At 40.0% G+C, this 19,766-nt stretch overlaps 1 protein-coding gene and 1 pseudogene across 2 annotated transcripts in view; both read left to right on the top strand.

The window, feature by feature from the left end:
• Window positions 1–19,766, top strand: part of SMCHD1 (structural maintenance of chromosomes flexible hinge domain containing 1) — a 397,862-nt gene that overhangs the window by 118,844 nt on the left and 259,252 nt on the right. For both annotated transcript variants that reach the window (XM_088469636.1, XM_088469637.1), the window contains exons 18-21: window positions 3,532–3,609; window positions 3,985–4,104; window positions 11,715–11,859; window positions 12,073–12,166. In XM_088469636.1, coding sequence (XP_088325762.1) covers window positions 3,532–3,609; window positions 3,985–4,104; window positions 11,715–11,859; window positions 12,073–12,166 — 437 coding nt within the window. The remainder of the gene's footprint in view (window positions 1–3,531; window positions 3,610–3,984; window positions 4,105–11,714; window positions 11,860–12,072; window positions 12,167–19,766) is intronic.
• Window positions 2,300–2,418, top strand: LOC148526921 (5S ribosomal RNA; annotated as a pseudogene).

The following is a 19,766-nucleotide window of genomic DNA, read 5'->3' on the forward strand; positions in this document are numbered from 1 at the left end:
AAGTGTTCCTGGAGAGGTGGTGGTACTCCTTTCACCTTGCCGGTCAAACTAAAAAACAAAAACAAACTTAATTTATCTAGCTGAGTTCCTCAGCTCAGCAGCGGCACACAACTTACTGAAAGAACTTTATCCAGTTTTTCTCACAGCCTGGAGTCCAGTCCTGTCCAGTGTCACCTGCCTGACTCTGGAGGCGTGCTTGTGCAGTGACTGCAGTCTCACAGTTAGTGAGCCTTTTCACTTCAGGAGGTTAATAACACATCAATAGAAACAGTCTTAAAATGGTTCTTGAATAGATTAGCTGGCTTGAATTTATATAAGTCAACAAACTGCCTCTGACATTTGTATGTATATGTGTGTGTGTGTATATATATATATATATATATATATATATAATATAGATGGATGGATGGACTGGCTCTCCACTTAAATGCAATCGGAATTACTTTCCTTGGTGCCTTCCTGGAAGTCCTTATAGGACATCCACATACAAAAACCAGAGGTAAATAGGCGGCACTCACAGGTTTGTTGAAATGCAAGAATCACACTGACAACTTTGTCTGCCTTGTTCAACGTTTCAGTCGGACATGACTTTTATCAAGAATACAACAAACAGAACAAATAAACATACCTTTATACCAGCATGTCTACAGTGATAGGTGTAGCGTTATGCTCCATGCTGCCGGGGGTCAGAGTCTGACGTAATCAACGTGCGTCTCCCTAGCATGCCAACCACAGCGCGATGACGTCACCAGCGTGATGACGCGCCGCGCTATGCTGGACGCTCAGGTAATATACATGCCTGACGTGTCTGGCGCCTCCGGAGTCTTGGAGGAGCCACCATATGAACAAACATATACATATACATAATGGTGCACAGATATGTAAATAAAGCATGCAAGGAACTGTTCCAGCACTATTAAAACCTATGAAGATAACCTCACATGTGTTGTGTATTCCAACACACTTATAACTTAAGAGATAAAATAAAATAACATTAACCAAATAATCAGAATAAAACAATTCGGCTCCTAAAGAGAGAACATAAAAACTCCACACCCAAGTGCTCCTAAGTAGTGAATATCGTAAACATCCAAACATATAACAATAATTGGATGTGCAATCTGAGAACATATGTTGGCAATAAAGCAATTGAAGAAGTATACAAGGAATATACAAAGGGGGGCGTGCTGTCAGTCAACATCGACAGCACGTCCCCCTTTGATGAGACACTACGAGCGAAGGAAAGTCCTTCGCTCATCGCGTCTCATCTCCCTCCGTCGTGCGCATGCGCAGTGCAGACCATCGACCCACTTGCGAGCGGACAGCCGCTCGCGAGTGGGTCTGAATGAGGGCCTATGTGCACATTACAGCATCAATCATAAAATTCACTATTAATCAAGAAATCAAAAATTTAACCACCAACACAACGGAAACTGAAAAAACTGAAAAATCATTCCTTCCCAAGACAGCAATTTTTTGTCCAGAAAACCGGGCTGTTATAAATGTACAGGATGTACAACCTGCAGTTACATGGACCTTGCCAATTACATTATACATCCCCACTCTGGCAAGCGTTTCCCTATCAGACACGTCTTGACCTGCACTAGTAAATACGTGGTATATATGATCAAATGCCCGTGTAGTTTAGTTTACATTGGAAAAACCACCACATTATTCAAAGAAAGAATGCACCGCCATACGTCAAGCATTATCGGGAAAAGAAGTGGACTAACCGGTTGCTCGCCATTTTAAACAGAACCGGCATTCGTTAGCAACTTTATCTTACAGAATCATATACTTTGTACCACTAGACAAGAGAGGAGGTGACCGTGAGAAGCGTTTATTACAGTTGGAGACTCAATGGATCCATAAGTTGAACACTGTTACTCCTTTTGGTCTGAATGAAACCCTGACTTTTTCCTGCTTTTTGTGATCGGATGAGGACAAATAACAATTTCTTCTAACAACCTGTTTACCGTTTTCCTTCCCTTTTTTTTCCTTCCCCTTTTTTTTCAGTTTCCGTTGCCTTGTTGTTGATTCAATTTTTGATTTCTTGATTAATAGTGAATTTTATGATTGATGCTGTGATGTGCACATAGTGTGTTCTCAGGTTGTATAAGTTCTTCATATTTTTTTATTCATAATGTGTTATATTGTCGAGCTGACATTGAGCAACGTTGTCTCTTTTTGATAAGACAGTTTTCCAGTGAGGTAATTCCAGGATACGTACAGGTAACGATCTTAAACATCATTATCTTAACTTCTAACCTGATGTCATCCGTGTGGAGTGTTTGAAATTTGTTACAGCCAAACCACACTGGTTCTGCCCAATCCCAGCTGAACTTGGAAGCCAAACAGTGTTGGGCCTGAATAGTATTTGAATGGGTGACCTTCAGAGAAGATCAGGTGCTGTAAAATATTAACCAAAATATCGCTTCTACATCATGGGAGACTATGTGAAACACATGTGAGGTTATCTTCATAGGTTTCAACAGTGCTGGAACAGTTCCATGCATGCTTTATTTACATATCTGTGCACCATTATGTATATGTATATGTTTGTTCATATGGTGGCTCCTCCAAAACTCCGGGGGCGACAGACACGTCAGGCATGTGTATTTCCTGAGCGTCCAGCATAGCGCGGCGCGTCATCACGCTGGTGACGTCATCGCACTGTGGTTCGCATGCTAGGGAGACGCACGTTGATGACGTCAGGCTCTGACCCCCGGCAGCATGGAGCATAATGCTACACCTATCACTGTAGACATGCTGGTATAAAGGTATGTTTATTTGTTCTGTTTGTTGTGTTCTTGATAAGTCATATCCGACTGAAACAAACAAGGCAGACAAAGTTGTCAGTGTGATAATTGCATTTCAACAGACCTGTGAGTATATATAGTTATGTTATCATCACCCGATGAAGCGGAAACACTCTCCAGACTTGGTTTGTAGTTGCAATATTAATCAGTTTTATTATGCATACCAAATTAATTTGCCGACGTTTCGGTTCTTGCTGAACCTTTATCACGGCATCAGTATTCTTAACATCAGAATTGTTAACTGCTTCACCTTGCTCTATGTAGTGGTATGCCGTCCATAGTAGTAAACATATGTTTTAACCTAAAATATGTTGATCATCTTATGACATTCAAACATATCAAAAATACTGCTTAAGAAGAGCGTAAGATTGTTTTGGAAGACAAAATGTACTTTTTGTCTTGGCTTTAAAAGTTTTTTTTGCAAGCACAAATTTGTTGTAATCGGACATTTACAAAATTTGTAATATGGTGGATTTTTTCTTCTACCTTTCAGTATTCACACATACTTTTTATATTTTAGCATTATGAAAAATTTTTTGTCTTTTTATTACCAAGAATTGATTTATCACCCCTATATATAAAGTATATCTGTATGTTCGATACATTAAGAAAGCCATGCACTAATTAACATTGTTGTTAAAATATGTTCTTATAAAGATGTTTAAAGGCATGATTCTGTTACTAACCTTTTGTTTCTGCATCTTTCTTAAAGCGAATACTGGAGACAGTGAAATAATTTCCCATATAAGTCAGCATGGTGGAAAATGGCCATACTGGTTTAAAAAAATGGGTAAGTACTAAAATGCTAATATCAACTGGAACAGTGGTTTCCAGTCCCTTTTGGTAATGTGTTTGCTTAAACAAATTAAATATTTTTACACCATATGGAAATTGCAGAACCTAAAAGAGTGTGTTTTAAAAACAGATTTAATTGCTGTAATTTGTTTCATTTACAATGAAACTAATTGACTTCAAATATATTATCTTAACTTTAGTGTATTGTGTATAGTTTTTTTATTTTACATACAGATTATTTTGACTTGGATATTGTGACATACAATTGTGTCATGAGATTAGAGTGCGGAAACTTTTGGTATAGAAATAATTTGTATTGCATGTTCTTGCTTTATTTTGTGTATGTTTACAATAATTGTTATAATTTTAGAGAACATTACAAAGCTCGGAGACTATACTCTAATACTTCAAGTCGTTTTAAATGAAAGTAATGCTGACAGTTATGGGGGAACTACTCTGCCATGTAAAAGGATCATGTTTAAGGTTGTGGGTGAGTATGTTTATTCATTTCTGTTTTAAAAAGTTACTCTGGCCTATAGATACAGTATGTTACATTATCTGTTCACATATAGCTTCACATATTGTGTTATATTGGAATTGCATTATTTAAATACAAAGTTGTTTAAATTGATTTTTCCATGTTAAAAAAATGACTTGTCGGTAATTTAACATACTTGAATTTTGCCTAATTTTGATTCACTTATACTATTTGCAGTACTATAAAAATGTGTTTTAGTTCTTTAAATTGTCTGTCAACTTCAATTTCTGTATTTCAGTGACCTAAATTTAAGAGTTGCAGAAATAGACATGCATGAATAAAACAATTGTGAGCAGTAGTTCAATTGTCTAGCTTACAATTGTTTTTATGATTCTAATAAATAACTGAATTGTTTGTGATGCAGTTCATTAGGGGAGCACAGGAACGATGGGTATAGGCCCTGCTGCTTCCAGGCAGCTGACACTAAAAACAAGACAACACCATGTCCTGTAAGTTATATCCACTTTTCCTCTTTCGCCTTCAAGTCCGCACACACCCATGGGTGATCCACACCACCTCCAGAGTAAGGACAGGAAAAGAAAGCACACCTGGTAGGTTTATAAGGCCATCTTTTCATCAGACAGCTAGATTTTTTTTTTTTTTTATAGCTATAGTGACCCATCTGCGACATGGTATCACTGCCTGAAGTGGGTATCTATTCTATATTTCCATGTGCATTCTTGTACAAACAGCAAAAGGTTGCAGGACTGACCTCGTCTAGAGACATTTTCTAGTCAGACAGCCTATGCTGACAGTTACATCATTCATTTTAGCGCCTATACGTGCATTATGGTTGAGGACATCTCACATCATATATACAGGTCAGTGTTGAGGATGCTGGATCTCCTAAGCACTGGAGATTCAGTCTGCAGTGAGGAATAGAACAGCAGCCCCTAACAGTTCGTGTTTCAAATGGTTATCTGTCATGGTAGGGTTAATAAAGTAATTTCTTCTTCAGGGTCCATAGAGATCCACAGGGATAGCATGGGGTAATGTGGTTGGAGAGATCCAGGCACCAAACAGTTAAAGCGTTCAGCTCCCATGATTCCTCTGGTCCTCCTCCATATATACCCTGCCCCCATCCACAGGCCTTCAGTTGTTCGTTTGGTGCGGCAGGATTCAGACGCACATTTGTAACAGTGAACTGCTCAGGCAGTCCTAAGCTTTTATTTTATGTTTTATTTTATTTCGTATGTTGACAGTACTGAGCGTCTGAATTAAGATGCATGTACTGCGACTCCTACCTCCACTGGGCCGCAACACCAGTAACAGGACTGGTGATTTCGGTGGGTCTCGGCTGAGCTTGCTAGCAGCGATGCTGGGACCTGGTCTGCAACCCGGGCGCATGAAGATGTTAGGTAAGGCGATTCCTTGCTTATGGGGAATTGTGCGCGGCGCTCCTTGCTTCCGGTGTAGGAGATTAACCGGAAGCCGCTGCAGTCAGGTCCTGGAGCGTCCATGTCCTCACTAGACCACCTGGGCCTTATCATCTGTTACCGGGGATCAACAGCAGACGCTTCTGCTGCCACAAGGCCAGCGTACCCTGCCGATTGATGCAGCTTAGGGGAGGTAGGCACTCCCACAGCAGCTCCTCCCCTGACCCAAACGCAGTCCCTTCAAAGCTTTTTTTGTGCTTCTGGGTCGCTCCTCCAACATGTCTCGTGTATATGAGATGCTCACAGTTCACTATAGGTGCGCTGCTGTAGCTGTTGGTCTCAGGAGGTTTTGGGTCTCCCTGTATACCTCTCCCATGGTCAGGTATATAGTGCTCTATATCCTACAAAGCATTGTGTTTTGAGTAGTTGATTCAGAGCCCAGTGCAATTTAATTTGCATATGCATTGTATGTGATTGTTTGCTAGCTGCTGTGTTCATACTGCCTTTTATTTCTGACTGTCAGTTATAACTATAACTGTTTTTCTCCTCATTCCTCTGTTGTAGGTGTGTGGGTTTTTTTTTTTATACTTCACATTTATTTGTTATTTTTGAAGGTTGTCACATTACATTGCATTGTTACCTTTATAATTGATCTGTCAATAAGTAAAGGGAACCAGGAGGGGGAGGCTCCTTTGCTGGTTTCAAGCCTGTTTGGCAGGCTTGTCCTCTCAGGACTTTATAAAGGATGGTTTGTGTGCTGTCTGTTATAAAGAACCACCTCACCAGTCCAGTATACCAGTCCTTGTATGGGATATCTACAGCATGCTATGTTTGCACCTCCTATACATCCTGCCTGGAAGGATGCAAATGTCCACTCAAGTCAGAGTGTAGGCCAGTCAGCTGTGGCAAGCAGACCGGTAGTTATCTTTTTATTGGTCTATTCAGCATATGGATTTAGATGCATCATCAGGGGAATCAGATGATGCGCAGGGTTCTTCTCCTGGGTCTAGCTCGGAAGAGGAGGACCATCCGTCCACCGTGGATGTTCCTCCTTTGGTGAGGGCGGTTAAATCAATCCTAGATTTTCAGGATGATGAACCAGCCCCTAGTAAGAAGACTCCAGTCTTTAAACACCGGAAGGTGGCAAAACGGAGTTTCCTAAATCCGAGTAGCTCACTGAGCTTTATGGAAGAGGCATGTGGTAACCCAGATAAACGGGTTTATGGGAATAAAATATTAACATAGTTGTTTTCTTCCCCAGCTTCTGAATGTACTAAGTGGAAGGTACCTTTTACTGTGGATGCTCACGTGACGCACTTAGTCAGAAATGGAACGTTGCCTAGTCCGTCAGCATCGTCTCTTAAGATAGGAATATGGAAACATGTCTTAAGGCAATATTTGCATCATCGAGAGCTGTTACTTGTCCAGCTATGGCTGGAGCCTGGGTAGCCAAAGCTGTTGAAGAATGGACAGGGGATTTGGAAAACACTCTACCAGATGCTACCAGAGAACATATTATGTATATCTCCCACATATGGGAAGCTATTTGGGAGGAGCGGCAGTAGATGCTGGAATTTTAGCTTCTAAAGCATCAGCAGCTTCAATAGTGGAGCTCAGGGTCCTTTGGTTAAAATCTTTGAAAGCTGATACAGGATCAAAGAAGGCTCCTGAAACCTTACCTTTCTATGGAAATATACTTTTTGAGCAGAGTTAGATAAGATAATAAGCTACTCTGGCAGCTTCAAAGTCTGTAGATCTGCCATTTACTGGAACATTAAAATCTAGGCACTTTTTCTTTTCGGTCCATTCATTCTCAGGGGTGAGCCAAGGAACAATCTTCCTCCAAGCCGTCTAGTTTTAGCAGATGTCCAGCTTCTAAGCTGGACGACAAACTCTCAGCCTTATGGGGCTGGCCTCCTCCTGGGGGATCCCAAAGATACCTGGGTACGAGAAGTGGTCTCTGAGGGGTATGCCATCACTTTTCGGAGGCATCCTCCCAGAGGTTTTTTTGCACCGATTCTCCATCAGGTGCTCTCAAGGCTTTGGCCCTTCAGGAGGCCATTCACTCCTGTGTTGCAACAAGGAAGAGGTTATTATTCCAATCTATTTTTGGTTCAAAAGCTAAATGGGTCTCAGCGCCCTATTCTAAATCTAAAATCTCTCAACAGGGTTATTCATGTACCCAAGTTATGTATAGGAAACTCTCCGGTCAATTATTTTGGCAGTGGAGCCTGGGAATTTTATGGTTTCCCTGGACATTCAGGATGGGTATCTGCATGTTCCTATTACGCCATCCCACCAACATTTTCTATGGTTTGCTGCCCTACAATAACATTACCAATTTCAGGTACTGCTCTTTGAAAGTCATCTGCCAATAAATATTCTGGAACTGCGAGCAGTCCGACAACACGACTACAGTGGCCTATCTCAATCATCAGGGAGGCAAGCAAAGTCATGCAGCCATGAAGGAAGTGACCAAGGTTCTGATTTGTACAGAATATCATCTTACGGCCATCTCGACAATCTTCATACTGGGGGTCCTCAATTGGGAAGCAGACTTCCTAAGTCGTCAGGATATAGACGCCGGAGAGTGGTGTCTCCACCCGGGATTGTTTTCAGCTCTTGGTGAACAAATGGGGTCTACCAGACCTAGACCTCATGGCATCATGTCACAACTACAAGGTCCCACAGGTACGGGTCCAGGTCCAGAGACCCATCAGCATCAGTCTGGGATATCTCTTTTCTCCAATTTCCCTCCTCCCAAGAGTGCTCAGGAAATCGAAGCAGAAAGGCGAAACAGTAATACTAGTGACTCCGGTTTGGCCCAGGCGTCATTGGTTCACCGACATACAGAATTTATCCATAGACAGTCCGTATCCTCTTCCTCTATGGCAGGATCTGTTAAATGCAGGGTCCCTGCTTGCATACAGATTTACCTCATCTGGCTCTTGAATCTTCCATCTTAAGAGCCAAAGGTTTCTACAGCTCTGTGATTCAAACAATGCTTAGATCGTGGAAGCTTGCCTTTGCCCGCATCTATTACAGGGTTTGGCATTCTTTTGGTCAATGGTGTTCCCACAGAAAGTATGACCCTAAGATGTTTAGGGTTTCCCGGGTACTGGCTTTTCTCCAGGCTGGGTTAGACCCTGGTTTCCGCCTGGTCAGTTTGAGAGTGCAGGTTTCTGCATTGTCAGTCTGGTTCCGGAGAAAGATTGCTTCATTACCAAATATTAGAAATTTTTTTCCAGGGAGTTCTGTGAGTTCGGCCTCCTTTTGTCCCACCGGTAGCACTGTGGGATCTGTCTGTTTCTTAAGGGGCTACAAGCTCCCTTCATTTGAACCTCTTTACTCTGTAGACTTGATATGGTTAACAGCAAATACACTTTTTCTTCTCGCTATCTCTTCTGCATGCAGTGTCTCTGATTTGGCAGTGCTTTCTTAACATTCCCATTTTTGATTTTTCACCAGGATAGAGCTGTTCTTCATACAAGGGAGGGTTACCTTCCTAAGGTAGTGTCCCGTTTTCAAGTAAATGAAGAAATTGTAGTTCCAGCATTTTTAGTACATGATAGCAAGGGAGTCATTAGATGGGATTGGACCTTGTGTTGTTGGCTGCAAACGGAGCTGGGTTGTGTCATGTCCAGACCCCATTGATATTTCATGGAAGCAAAACTGGTCCCATGTGACACTGATATATATATATATATATATATATATATATATATATCTTTGTTCAATAAATGTATCGTTTTATAATTCTGGCTTTAGGGGTTTCACTTTTTATTGCCGTCTAATTTAGCCACGTTATTCAGACACCTTTAAATATATATGAAAAATGCCCCTTGGGTGCTGGTTTATTATCTCCAATTTATACAGTACCCACTACGGTTAGTACCCGCCCATCTATAGAGTTTGAAGTCCACTTATTGTGGAACTTGGTCTGCCTGCCTCAAATCTTGGTGTCCCCAAAGAATAAACTTAGCTACCGTCTTTGGTAGGTTACCTTACTGCCACTAAAAAGGCCATATGACTGACTGAAGCCTAATACTACTGATACCTCACACATAAACTCTTTATCAGTTTGTACATTCTTGTAATTCCTCTTAATTCCATATTGTATGTTTTTCTGAAAAGCCTTTCCCAAGACAGGCAACATCTTGGAAGTGACTGCCTTTCTCAGGATTTAATTGACAGAAATGAAATGATGCTTCATTGCACCACCTTCAATTTCTCCATCCATTACATTCTTAGAAAAAAAAATAACTTCTTCTAATGGGATAATACTTTTTTTTTTTTTTTTTAAAGATAACCTGACCACTACTGCATCTGACTAAATATAATAAACTTAGCAAGGAGATAGACATTTTAGCAGCTGCCTTATTATGAGAGGATCAGAAAAAACATATTCCCCCAACGGTCTCCACAATCTTGCTATTGTGCCGTAAGTGGCAGGTTCCTATGAGGTACTGGTTCCTCAGTTAGCAGGGTTCAGTCCAGGGATGCCAGGCATTCCCGGGATAGTATGGTGCTGTTAGAACAACATACGAGTATATTGCTTCTTTGCTTGACCCTTCAGAATCGTGACTGGAGGGAAAAGAGATGCCCCAGTTAGAAGTGGCATGATCAATGGTGTCAATGACGAAGGGTATCGGTACTGTGATACCAAGAAGTTTGTTCTAACAGCATTGAGTTGTGTCTCAGATGTTACCTCGCTTAGACATTAGAGGGCCTATTCAATTACTGCTCTTACAGTTCTCAAAACATGGCTTTTTATTTGCCTCCCACAAACACCCACCTGAAATCTGCATACCCTGCGTCCAAATATGTGCATGAGGTAACAATTGTCTCTATGAGGTAACAATTGGGACACATGCACTGTTTGACTCTGCTGCATGTGCAGAAAAAAAAAATTGCCATTTGCAGTGAATATTAGCATAGTGTGAGACTCTGCATCAGGCCAAATGTCCTCAAGCTCTTTCCTTATATCAACCATTATATCTTATATCATTGGATCTCTAATCAAAAATGATCAGGAATTCCTAATCAGAAGTTAATAGCCCCTCCTACTTGAGAGTGTCTAAGCCTGACCGATGAGGACAGGGCCAGATTACCTATTAGGAGGTCTACCAGAGTACTATGGCCCTCCAGCTGGAGGTTGACTAGCAGGTTGTTCTGTAGTACACTATTGCCCAACTCCCACTTGTTCATTCCCCAGGACCAGCAACCAATGCGTTTACTTGGCATCAAAGATCTGTCCCTGTCCTTGCTTTACCACCCCACCCCCTACCTTCCCCACAACTTCTGCATATATTGCCTCCATCAGATCTGTGCACATGACTACTTCTAAAACGTAGCACATAGGTGAAATCCAGGTTCTGATGGCAGACATACATACCGTGAGGCAGCCAGTGATGCAGACCATCTCTCTGTACTTGACAGGCCCGGCCCCACACGAACATCATAAAGATGAGAGCTCCCACAAATGAAAGTATAGAGACTGCACCCCGAGCAACTACAGCCCAGAAATGGAGTGTGGCAAACTAGCACAACTGGCTCCTAACCCTGAGCTCCATATACATATTACTACTTTCAGACTTTACATTCAGAAGTCACCACAAATTAATACTAAGCTACAGTATCTTAAAATATTAAAATTGATCTTCTCTTACTCAGGAAGTAATGCTACCTTGTAAATAATAGTACAAAACACATCCAAAGTACAACAATGGATATATTGTGATACAATGTTAATTTTAAGTCAACAATAAAGATACCGTACATATATTATTATATGAACTATCTAGTGGAGACGCTTCCCCCAATATATAATACCTATAGTAAAATAATGCTAGTTCTAGAAAGGAAAGAGGATCCTGCACAGGCCTTATCTGCTTAAGTAATCATCAAGGAAAGGATTATCTTTATTGATTTTGAAACAGGATTATTAGAAGCCAACATTTTATAAGGATATTGGGAGCTAAATCCTAAATTTATTTGATGTACGCAGTGGTCACCACAGTTTATGGTATACAATGTACACAGGATTTTCCTTCTTTCCCTTTTTTTTGTCCTTAGCATTATTTTACTCAGGGAGGATTTTTTGGAAGTCAGTCTGTTTTTATATAGAATGCCAGTAAGTTATTGCCTCTATTTGTATTTCTTGTTTTTGTTTTATTCTTATCTAAGAGGGAAAACCTTTTAAGTTTTCTGTGGACACTATGGAGACTACAAACAGAGTTGGAATTCCATTCGATATTCCCTTAAACGTGCAAGATGAATTTGGTCATTCCACATTGCCTGAAACAGACCTTAATCCAATCCTGGAAGCTAGGTAACACTATGTATTGTGAATCTGTCTTATGCTGTGTGTGTATGTATAAGCTCACATTCTGTGCGCTTTTTTTTTCCCTCTCTTTTGCCCTGCATATGTGTATATCATCTGTGTACTCTTTACTTATTGCACAGGTCTATATTATATATATTTTTGTTTATAAATGCAGCATAATATTTTCATTTTATCATAATTATTTTGTTTCATATCCAGTGAACTGTCACTTGACTATAAAGAGCTATGCAGAATGCCAAGATTGTTCATTAGAGGAGTGACTGCTAGAGGACAAGTGGACTGCCAGGGCAAGGTAACTTCTAAATCACGCAACATACATATTAGAATTGTGCAGATTGTCTTCTACAGCCTGATGTTAATTCAAGTATTCTTTTGTGTACGGTCATGTTAAACAAACACATCACATCAAGTTTGACAAAGCATAATATTGAGACTTACTGGAATACATTTTCTTTACTTTGAGAGTAATCCTTGCATGTCAGATGAATAAATAGTATGCAGTACATACATTATGTGCTTTATTTTCACATCTTGGCTTCTAATGAATGAATTGGCAGGATCTGTGGTCATAGAGTGGGTACACATCAGACAATCTGTCGTCTGATCCTGCGGATTGGGGCGACATATCGTACACATAGTCTGTGTACCCATGGTTGCATGCTCCGCCCCCCGACATCGGGGTCGTTCCATCTGCTGTGCTGCATGGCAGATCAGACGACCCATTGGCTCACAACATACAACTGAATGCGATATATCATTCAGTGTGTACGGCGCACCAACATCTCGTGCTGTCGGCCGAGATACACATTGTTCTGATGTGTACCCGGCCTTAGTAGTGGTAACTCAATCATTTGCAGGAAACACACACACATGGCTGAATAGCATTGACTGCTACCTCAGATTACAAACACCAACCATAATAATGTGGAGGAAAAAAGAGACCGTGTAATCCTCTCAAAGCTTTATTCATAGCGTTACCACTATGACCGGAAGACTGTGATTGTGGGTCAATAAGCTATAGTGAAATTCAGCAACAGGGTAGTCAGCTTGTATTTGTGTGCGGTGGAAGGGGCAAATGATAGTGTAACATTCCCAGGAACTACCAGACTCCTGATGATGAAAATTGCTAGAGCTCTCTTCAATTCCCTTGTGCCACAGGTGCTGAGGTAAAGAACAATAATTATTAAAATTGACAGATGTCTTTCTAATAATAAATTGAGTAGAACCCTTATTCAATGTTTAATTTTTAGTTTTCCCTTGAAATAAGATATATATATATATATATATATATATATATATATATACTGAAAGTCGAAAAGTCATGGGATAGTTGATTGTGTAGGACCCTCTCTAGCCCAGCGAAGTGCAGCAACTCGACGTGTCAACAATTCCACAAGTGGATGAAAGACCTCTGGATAACTTCCCAAGCTCCCTAAAATTTGTAGGTACAGGATCTTGGGTGCGAATTGACCTCTCCACCACGTCCCATAAATGCTCGATTGTGTTCATGTCGGGTGAACATGGGTGGCCACACCAATCATCTGAAATCTCCAGAACCAATTCAGGACAACTTGGAAGTGATGACACGTCCGTTATCCTGATGGAATATTCTACCGTTGTGGGAGTACATAAAGTCCATGAGCTGCAAGTGGTCATCAAGCAATACAACATAGCGGTTACCAGTTAATAACATGTTCAAGCGTACCAGTGGTCCCAACCCATGCCACACAAAGCACCATTATGGAACAACCACCAGGCTGCATGGTGCCTTGTTGACATTGACAACATGGTGCCTTGTTAACAATAATAATAATAATATGTTTATTATTATTGTTAGTTATTATGGTGAGTGCAGAGCCCCTGTGATTTCTATTTAAACAATGTGGTCACATACCATGTTGCACCCCAAATCTAGGAATGGTGAGTGCCGTGGATTAGTGCTATATATATATATATATATATATATATATATATATATATATATATATATATATATATATATTTTATTTATTTATATATATATATATATATATATATATTTATTTATATTTACAATCCAGGTACTGATTACAGCGCTAACCCAGTAAGGATATTTGTTCAAGAAATCAGTTTTTCAAATGGACGATCCACTTCATAACACTACAGGTGGCAGCTCGGGGTTTCCCAAATAGGACCTCTGTTGTGTGGTCCTCAATGTTTATGAAAATACACAAGGTGGAAACAAGCGCCAAATATTTTCACCAATAACGACACACAACACACATATAGAACTGTGTACCGTGTCGCCCTAGAACATGGGCATGTGGTAGGTGGTTTTTTAGAGAATATCCCTTCTGGTCCCTCACGTCGTTCAGTGTAGGGTTTAACACAGGACCCAGTCAGTTATAGGGAGATAAATAACACTCTCATGGTGTAGTAATACAAGCAATTTATTACAGTCACAAAAGTACATAAAAAATGCGCAATTACTTTAAAATGGATTTCAATAGGCTTATCTGAATTGGTGGCTGACCAGGTCAGCAAGCAAGGGTCACTTTGTCTTATATATTTATATTAAAGATGTTTGGTTTTACTTGGATATGTTCGGATCTCAAAAACGACATCATATTGGCTATATCCAGCTGTCACGTGTTTTGGATAGCCAATGTTATGGGGAGGTTTATGTGCTTTTTCTTTCTTTTGTTTATTTGTACATGCATTTGCCTGTTTTAATCTCATATGTCTGAAGCAAATATTCTATTTTTATTCTTTTAATAAGATATTATAATTAATATATGAACTCGCAAAGTGTTACCCAGAATTGTATACCTTTTGAATCATTAGGATAATTTCATTCCAATAAACCATTGCACACAAGATGTAGTAAAGTAAAGGTGTATTTATATAATCAAACAAATTGATGCATAAAGTTCACATAAAGTATATCATAAAACAGTATTTAAACTTCACAATATTAGATATACAGAGATGAAAGAGAGAAAGTATGGGGTATGGGATGTGTGGGATGGTAGACCGCATGTTCCTTTGTCTAAAGCTCATGGTACCAAGATAAACTCCCATAATGCTTTAGCTCTGTAATACCAACATAATGCATCCAGTAATATCTATGCATACACCTTCTTCCTTACAACAACTTCATCAGACATTCCTACTACTATTATAAATATGCAAACTTAATATTGTATGCCGATTGCTTACATAATATGATAATAAAGAAAATAGACTTTTCAATGCTCTTTCGCATATTAGCGAGATGTGGAACTTATTTCACCTTGAAAACTATTTTTGGTCATTCTTACACAGCATAACTGTGTGATATCATCAGGCAAACATTGCATTATATAGTATTCCAATATCTAATACAGCCAGCTTTCACTAAGCCGGGCTATTGTTTAGCACATGGTTCAATGGGGGGAGGGGGAGCACATGGTCTCCCTTTGTTTAAACCACACGGAATCGGTCATATTAACAAACTACCAAAGCCATTCCAAATTCATCTCTCACGATAACAAACCTATTTGAACTATATAATCGCATCCATTCCTAATATCACATTATACGGTACCTCCGTATCTTAGCGTCCCCCTGGTTATGCTACTTACGTATTTTCACTGAATAGTGAAGTTACGTAAGTAGCGTAACCAGGAAATACTATTTGGCCCCTTGCGGGCTTGCCGCGCTGCGGGCACGGTGGCTTGCTTCGCTCGCCACATGGATTTATTCCTCCTCCATGCCCACTTGGATGGTAGGGAATGACGTTGGATGGTAGGGAATGATGGACATTATCGTAAGATGAGCCAGTGTCCAACGTCATTCCCTACCATCCAAGTGGGCATGGAGGGGGAATAAATCCATGTGGCGAGCGAAGCGGGCCACCGTGCCCGCAGCGTGGAGAGCGCAACGAGCCCGCAAGGGGCCGAATAGTATTTCCTGGTTACGCTACTTACGTAGCGTAACCAGGGGGCCGCAAAGATACGGAAGTACCCATCATACACAGAACCCTTATTACAAGCTGACATCAAACAGTTCCATCTTAATTCTAATTCCACCATTTTACATCTAAACCACAAGAATATAACATATACCAAACCTATCTTTCACTAAGCCATGTTATTGTTTCAAGCACACGGAACCTATTGCTTAAACCACATGTGGGCAGCCATATTGACAATATAAATGCCTTTCCAGCATGCTGCCCACAACACAGCCAGCCATATATAAACGAATATTTGAATAGACAAAAACGACACTATGAATCACTTTACCAAAACTACAAACCTGCTACATACAATCTACCACATGTTAACACAAATCACTGCAAGACTAAACTGTACAGATCACTACATTATTAAACAAATCATTAACCATGCCATGTAAGCCAAATCCATATATTTAACCAAAGCCATGTCATTAATCCATTATATATCTGATACTTAGCATAGATTGAGAGGATAAATCTCCAGGCCTCCTGGTGATTGAAGCTGCATCTTTGCAGCCTCCTGAGAGGAAGTCTGCTCTTCTCAGTGTCCCTCTACAAGTATGTTTGTCTGTCCTCTCTGAGTGAACCCATCCCTTCCTCACCTGTGAGGAGTGGCTTCAAGAGGAAGTAGCCTATTGGTCAACTGAAACCCTTGGTCAGTTGAAACTAGTGGGAGTGGTTCTGGACCTTATTGTGTAGCTCATGCCCAGAGGGCACTTGGCCACATGTATTGAAATGTTAATTGGCTTGCAGTGAGAGCTGGCTATATGTGTTGAAATGCTAATGGAACAACCAAGCCAGTTTCTGAGCTATGGAATAAGTAATTCATTTATCTGCCTATAGCTGAATAAGAATGTAATATTCATGCTTCCAGTTACGGAAGCGGAGTGAGCAGCTCCCGCTAAGAGCTCGGCTACAATCACTGGCTTTACCTGTCTCACAGCTGCACCCGCTAGCCTCCGTTGCAACACTCTGTGCATCACACCCGTCTGGGTTTCCATGGACAGATATATTCTGTTCCAGCCGCATAAGAAGACAACGCCTCAGCCCCAAAGAAAGGAGAAGCGCAGGGCTCCTTCCAACATGGCTTCAGAAGCAGATTCAGCCACGGCAAATTCTGCAGCAAAAAGAACAATCACAGAAGCCCCTAAAGACACGGGCATTACTAAGGTACGCTGGGCACACAAATCACCAGTTACTTATGGTGTTATAGTAGACACTATAAAATCTACTATGACCCCGCTATTACACCAGGCAGTGTCAGACATCACTGCACAAATGCAGTCACAGAGTCACAGCTGCTGAGGAAAATATAGGGGCAAATTTTCACAAAATCTGTCAACTTGAACAAGTTGTTCACAAGTTGGAAAAGGATAACTTTCAATTATGGAATAAGGTTGATGATTTGGAGAATTGTTCCCGCCGCAATAACATTAGGTTGGTAGGCCTGCCGGAGTCAGTAAAAGGGCCAATGCTGGCACATTTTGTTCGCAATACTCTCCCCTCATTATTGGGTATGGAAGCTGAATGTAGAGACCTGGTAATTGAGAGGGTTCATCGTCTGGGTCAATCCCTGCGTGCATCAGCACCAACGCCTGAGAGTTGTTATTTTTAAGTGCTTGAATTACTTACACAAATCAGCCTTCTGGTCTGCCTCTCGTAAATAACCATCTATTATGTGGGAAAATAACAGACTGCATCTATTCCAGGATTTTTCGGTGGAGCTTTCTAGAGCCAGGAAAGCATTCAACCCCATATGTGCCTGTTTAATTAAAGAAAAGCGCAAATTTGCACTAATTTATCCGGACAGATTGCGTCTGTTTATTGGCTGTCACTTTAAAGATTTCACTAATCCGGAAGATGCAGCTGCATTTCTACATGAAGAATGTGAAGAGCATGAAAGTACGGATCAGGATATCTCTGATCAGGGCAAGCACTCAGCATGAATCATCTTTACTGGGTTTGCATTTCTGCTTACTTATGGTTGTTGTATGATATCCCAGCGATTACTCCCTAGTTTAATAGAAAATTCCTCTAGTTCATCTCATGTTTGATTAAGGCTACCTATATTGTCTGTTACCTCCTACTATGAAAATGCTTTATTTTTCCTCTTTCTTATACACTGCTACATTGATTATATTTGCCTTCAAATATTTTGAATATTTCTGATAAGTTGCCTAATTGCTTAAACTTTAATAGGTTTTGTATCGTAACCGTAAAAGAGGGAGGAAAGAGGAAAAAAGAAAAAAATTTTTTTGTATGTCCAGCTATATGCTAGCTCATGTAATATGTGCCAAGATTACTTATACTCTCTCTATTGCCACCACATGTGATAGAATGCCTTGTTTTGCTCTTATATACTGTTTAATTCCATATATTTGCCTTCAAATATTCTTCGTTCCTTTTGGCGTAATAACTGAATTCATAGTTCTGTTATATTGCTTAATTATTTAAAATTATGTAAGTGTTGTTTATCGACCACTAAGATCAGCCGGTGATTAGTGGCAGACTCTCTGGTAGCCATGAAATTATATTATAATTTGGTAATGATTCAATATATTAACCTAAAGTCACTTTGCAACAAATTAGCACTTTCTACTGGTGCTTTCTGCTCATTTTAGTTACCTATTTTCTTGTTTTTTGTGTTGTCTTATGTCTCTTCCCTCATGTTCTTTCCTGATCCCAGCATGCACTCTATTGATATCTCATACCATGGTACATTATGCAGATTTTATGTCATTATCCCTTTATATTAATAAATGAGCACGCTTAAAATAGGTACTCTAAACATTGAAGGTATTAATTCTCCAATGAAGCGACGAGAGACTCTTCAAAACAAAATCTGGACCTAGCTTTCTTACAGGAGACGCATTTAATTCCTGCAGAAATTAAAAAACTTGCAGTGGGTGGTGGTAGCGTCTGCTTCTTACAACTCGAAATCTAGAGGAGTGGTAATATTAGCCAGACGTCACCTATAGGTGGATGTCCTCTCGGTGGACTCAGATCCTAATGGGCGCTATGTAATTGTTGAGGCAGTTATCAGTGGCCTTAGCTCACTTTGTGCAATATATATGCCCCTAATGTATATCAAAAAGAATTTTTTAGATAGTTTCTGGCAAAATTACTTCCCCATGATCCAGCATCACTAATAGTTTGCAGAGATTTTTTAACCTAATATCTTCACCTTTAGATCGCTCTCAACCCCCCAAAGGCTTGCTTTCTTCACCAAAATTGGGTGTTCCCCTTTTTTCCCCAAAAGCCTTTTACTTGTTGATTATATGGAGAGCTCTCAACCCAACAGAGAAAGACTTCACATGTCTTTCGGCAGCGTATAATCCCCTTACTAGAATTGACTATCCCCTCCTATCAAGTCACTTATTCACTAAAGTTCTTGATTCACACACAGAACCAATCTCTCAGATCATGCCTTGGTCTGGGTTAAATTACAACTACACACTGAAAAAGGCCCAATTAGATATTGGAGATTTCCTACCCACCTTTCACAGTCCATCAAATTCCGTAATAAATTAATAGCAGCCTGGGAGGTATATAGACTTAACAATACGATTCACGCTGAGTCTGATCCCTCTTTATTCTGGTTTACAGAAAAAAGAAAAGAAAAAAAGTAGAGCTATTATTGCAGTGCACTATACTGTCAGTTAGTGTTAATCTGTCCTTCGTTAAAACATTTTTGTATTCAAATTCAATTAAAATATTAACACATAAGGGTTATCACAACTGGCAAAATATTATTTAAAATGAATTCAACATTCAATAGGATAGAAAGATGTGCATGAAAGAATGAAAATAATTGCATTATTTAAAAGAAATTCATGTGTGTCGCTGGTTGTATATAGTTATATTTTTATGTAATAGAATTGATGTTATTCTCCCAGTATCTTTATTATAATAG

The sequence above is a fragment of the Taudactylus pleione genome, unplaced genomic scaffold, assembly GCF_031769625.1.
Source record: "Taudactylus pleione unplaced genomic scaffold, aTauple2 ptg000093l, whole genome shotgun sequence".
Lineage (NCBI taxonomy): Eukaryota > Metazoa > Chordata > Amphibia > Anura > Myobatrachidae > Taudactylus > Taudactylus pleione.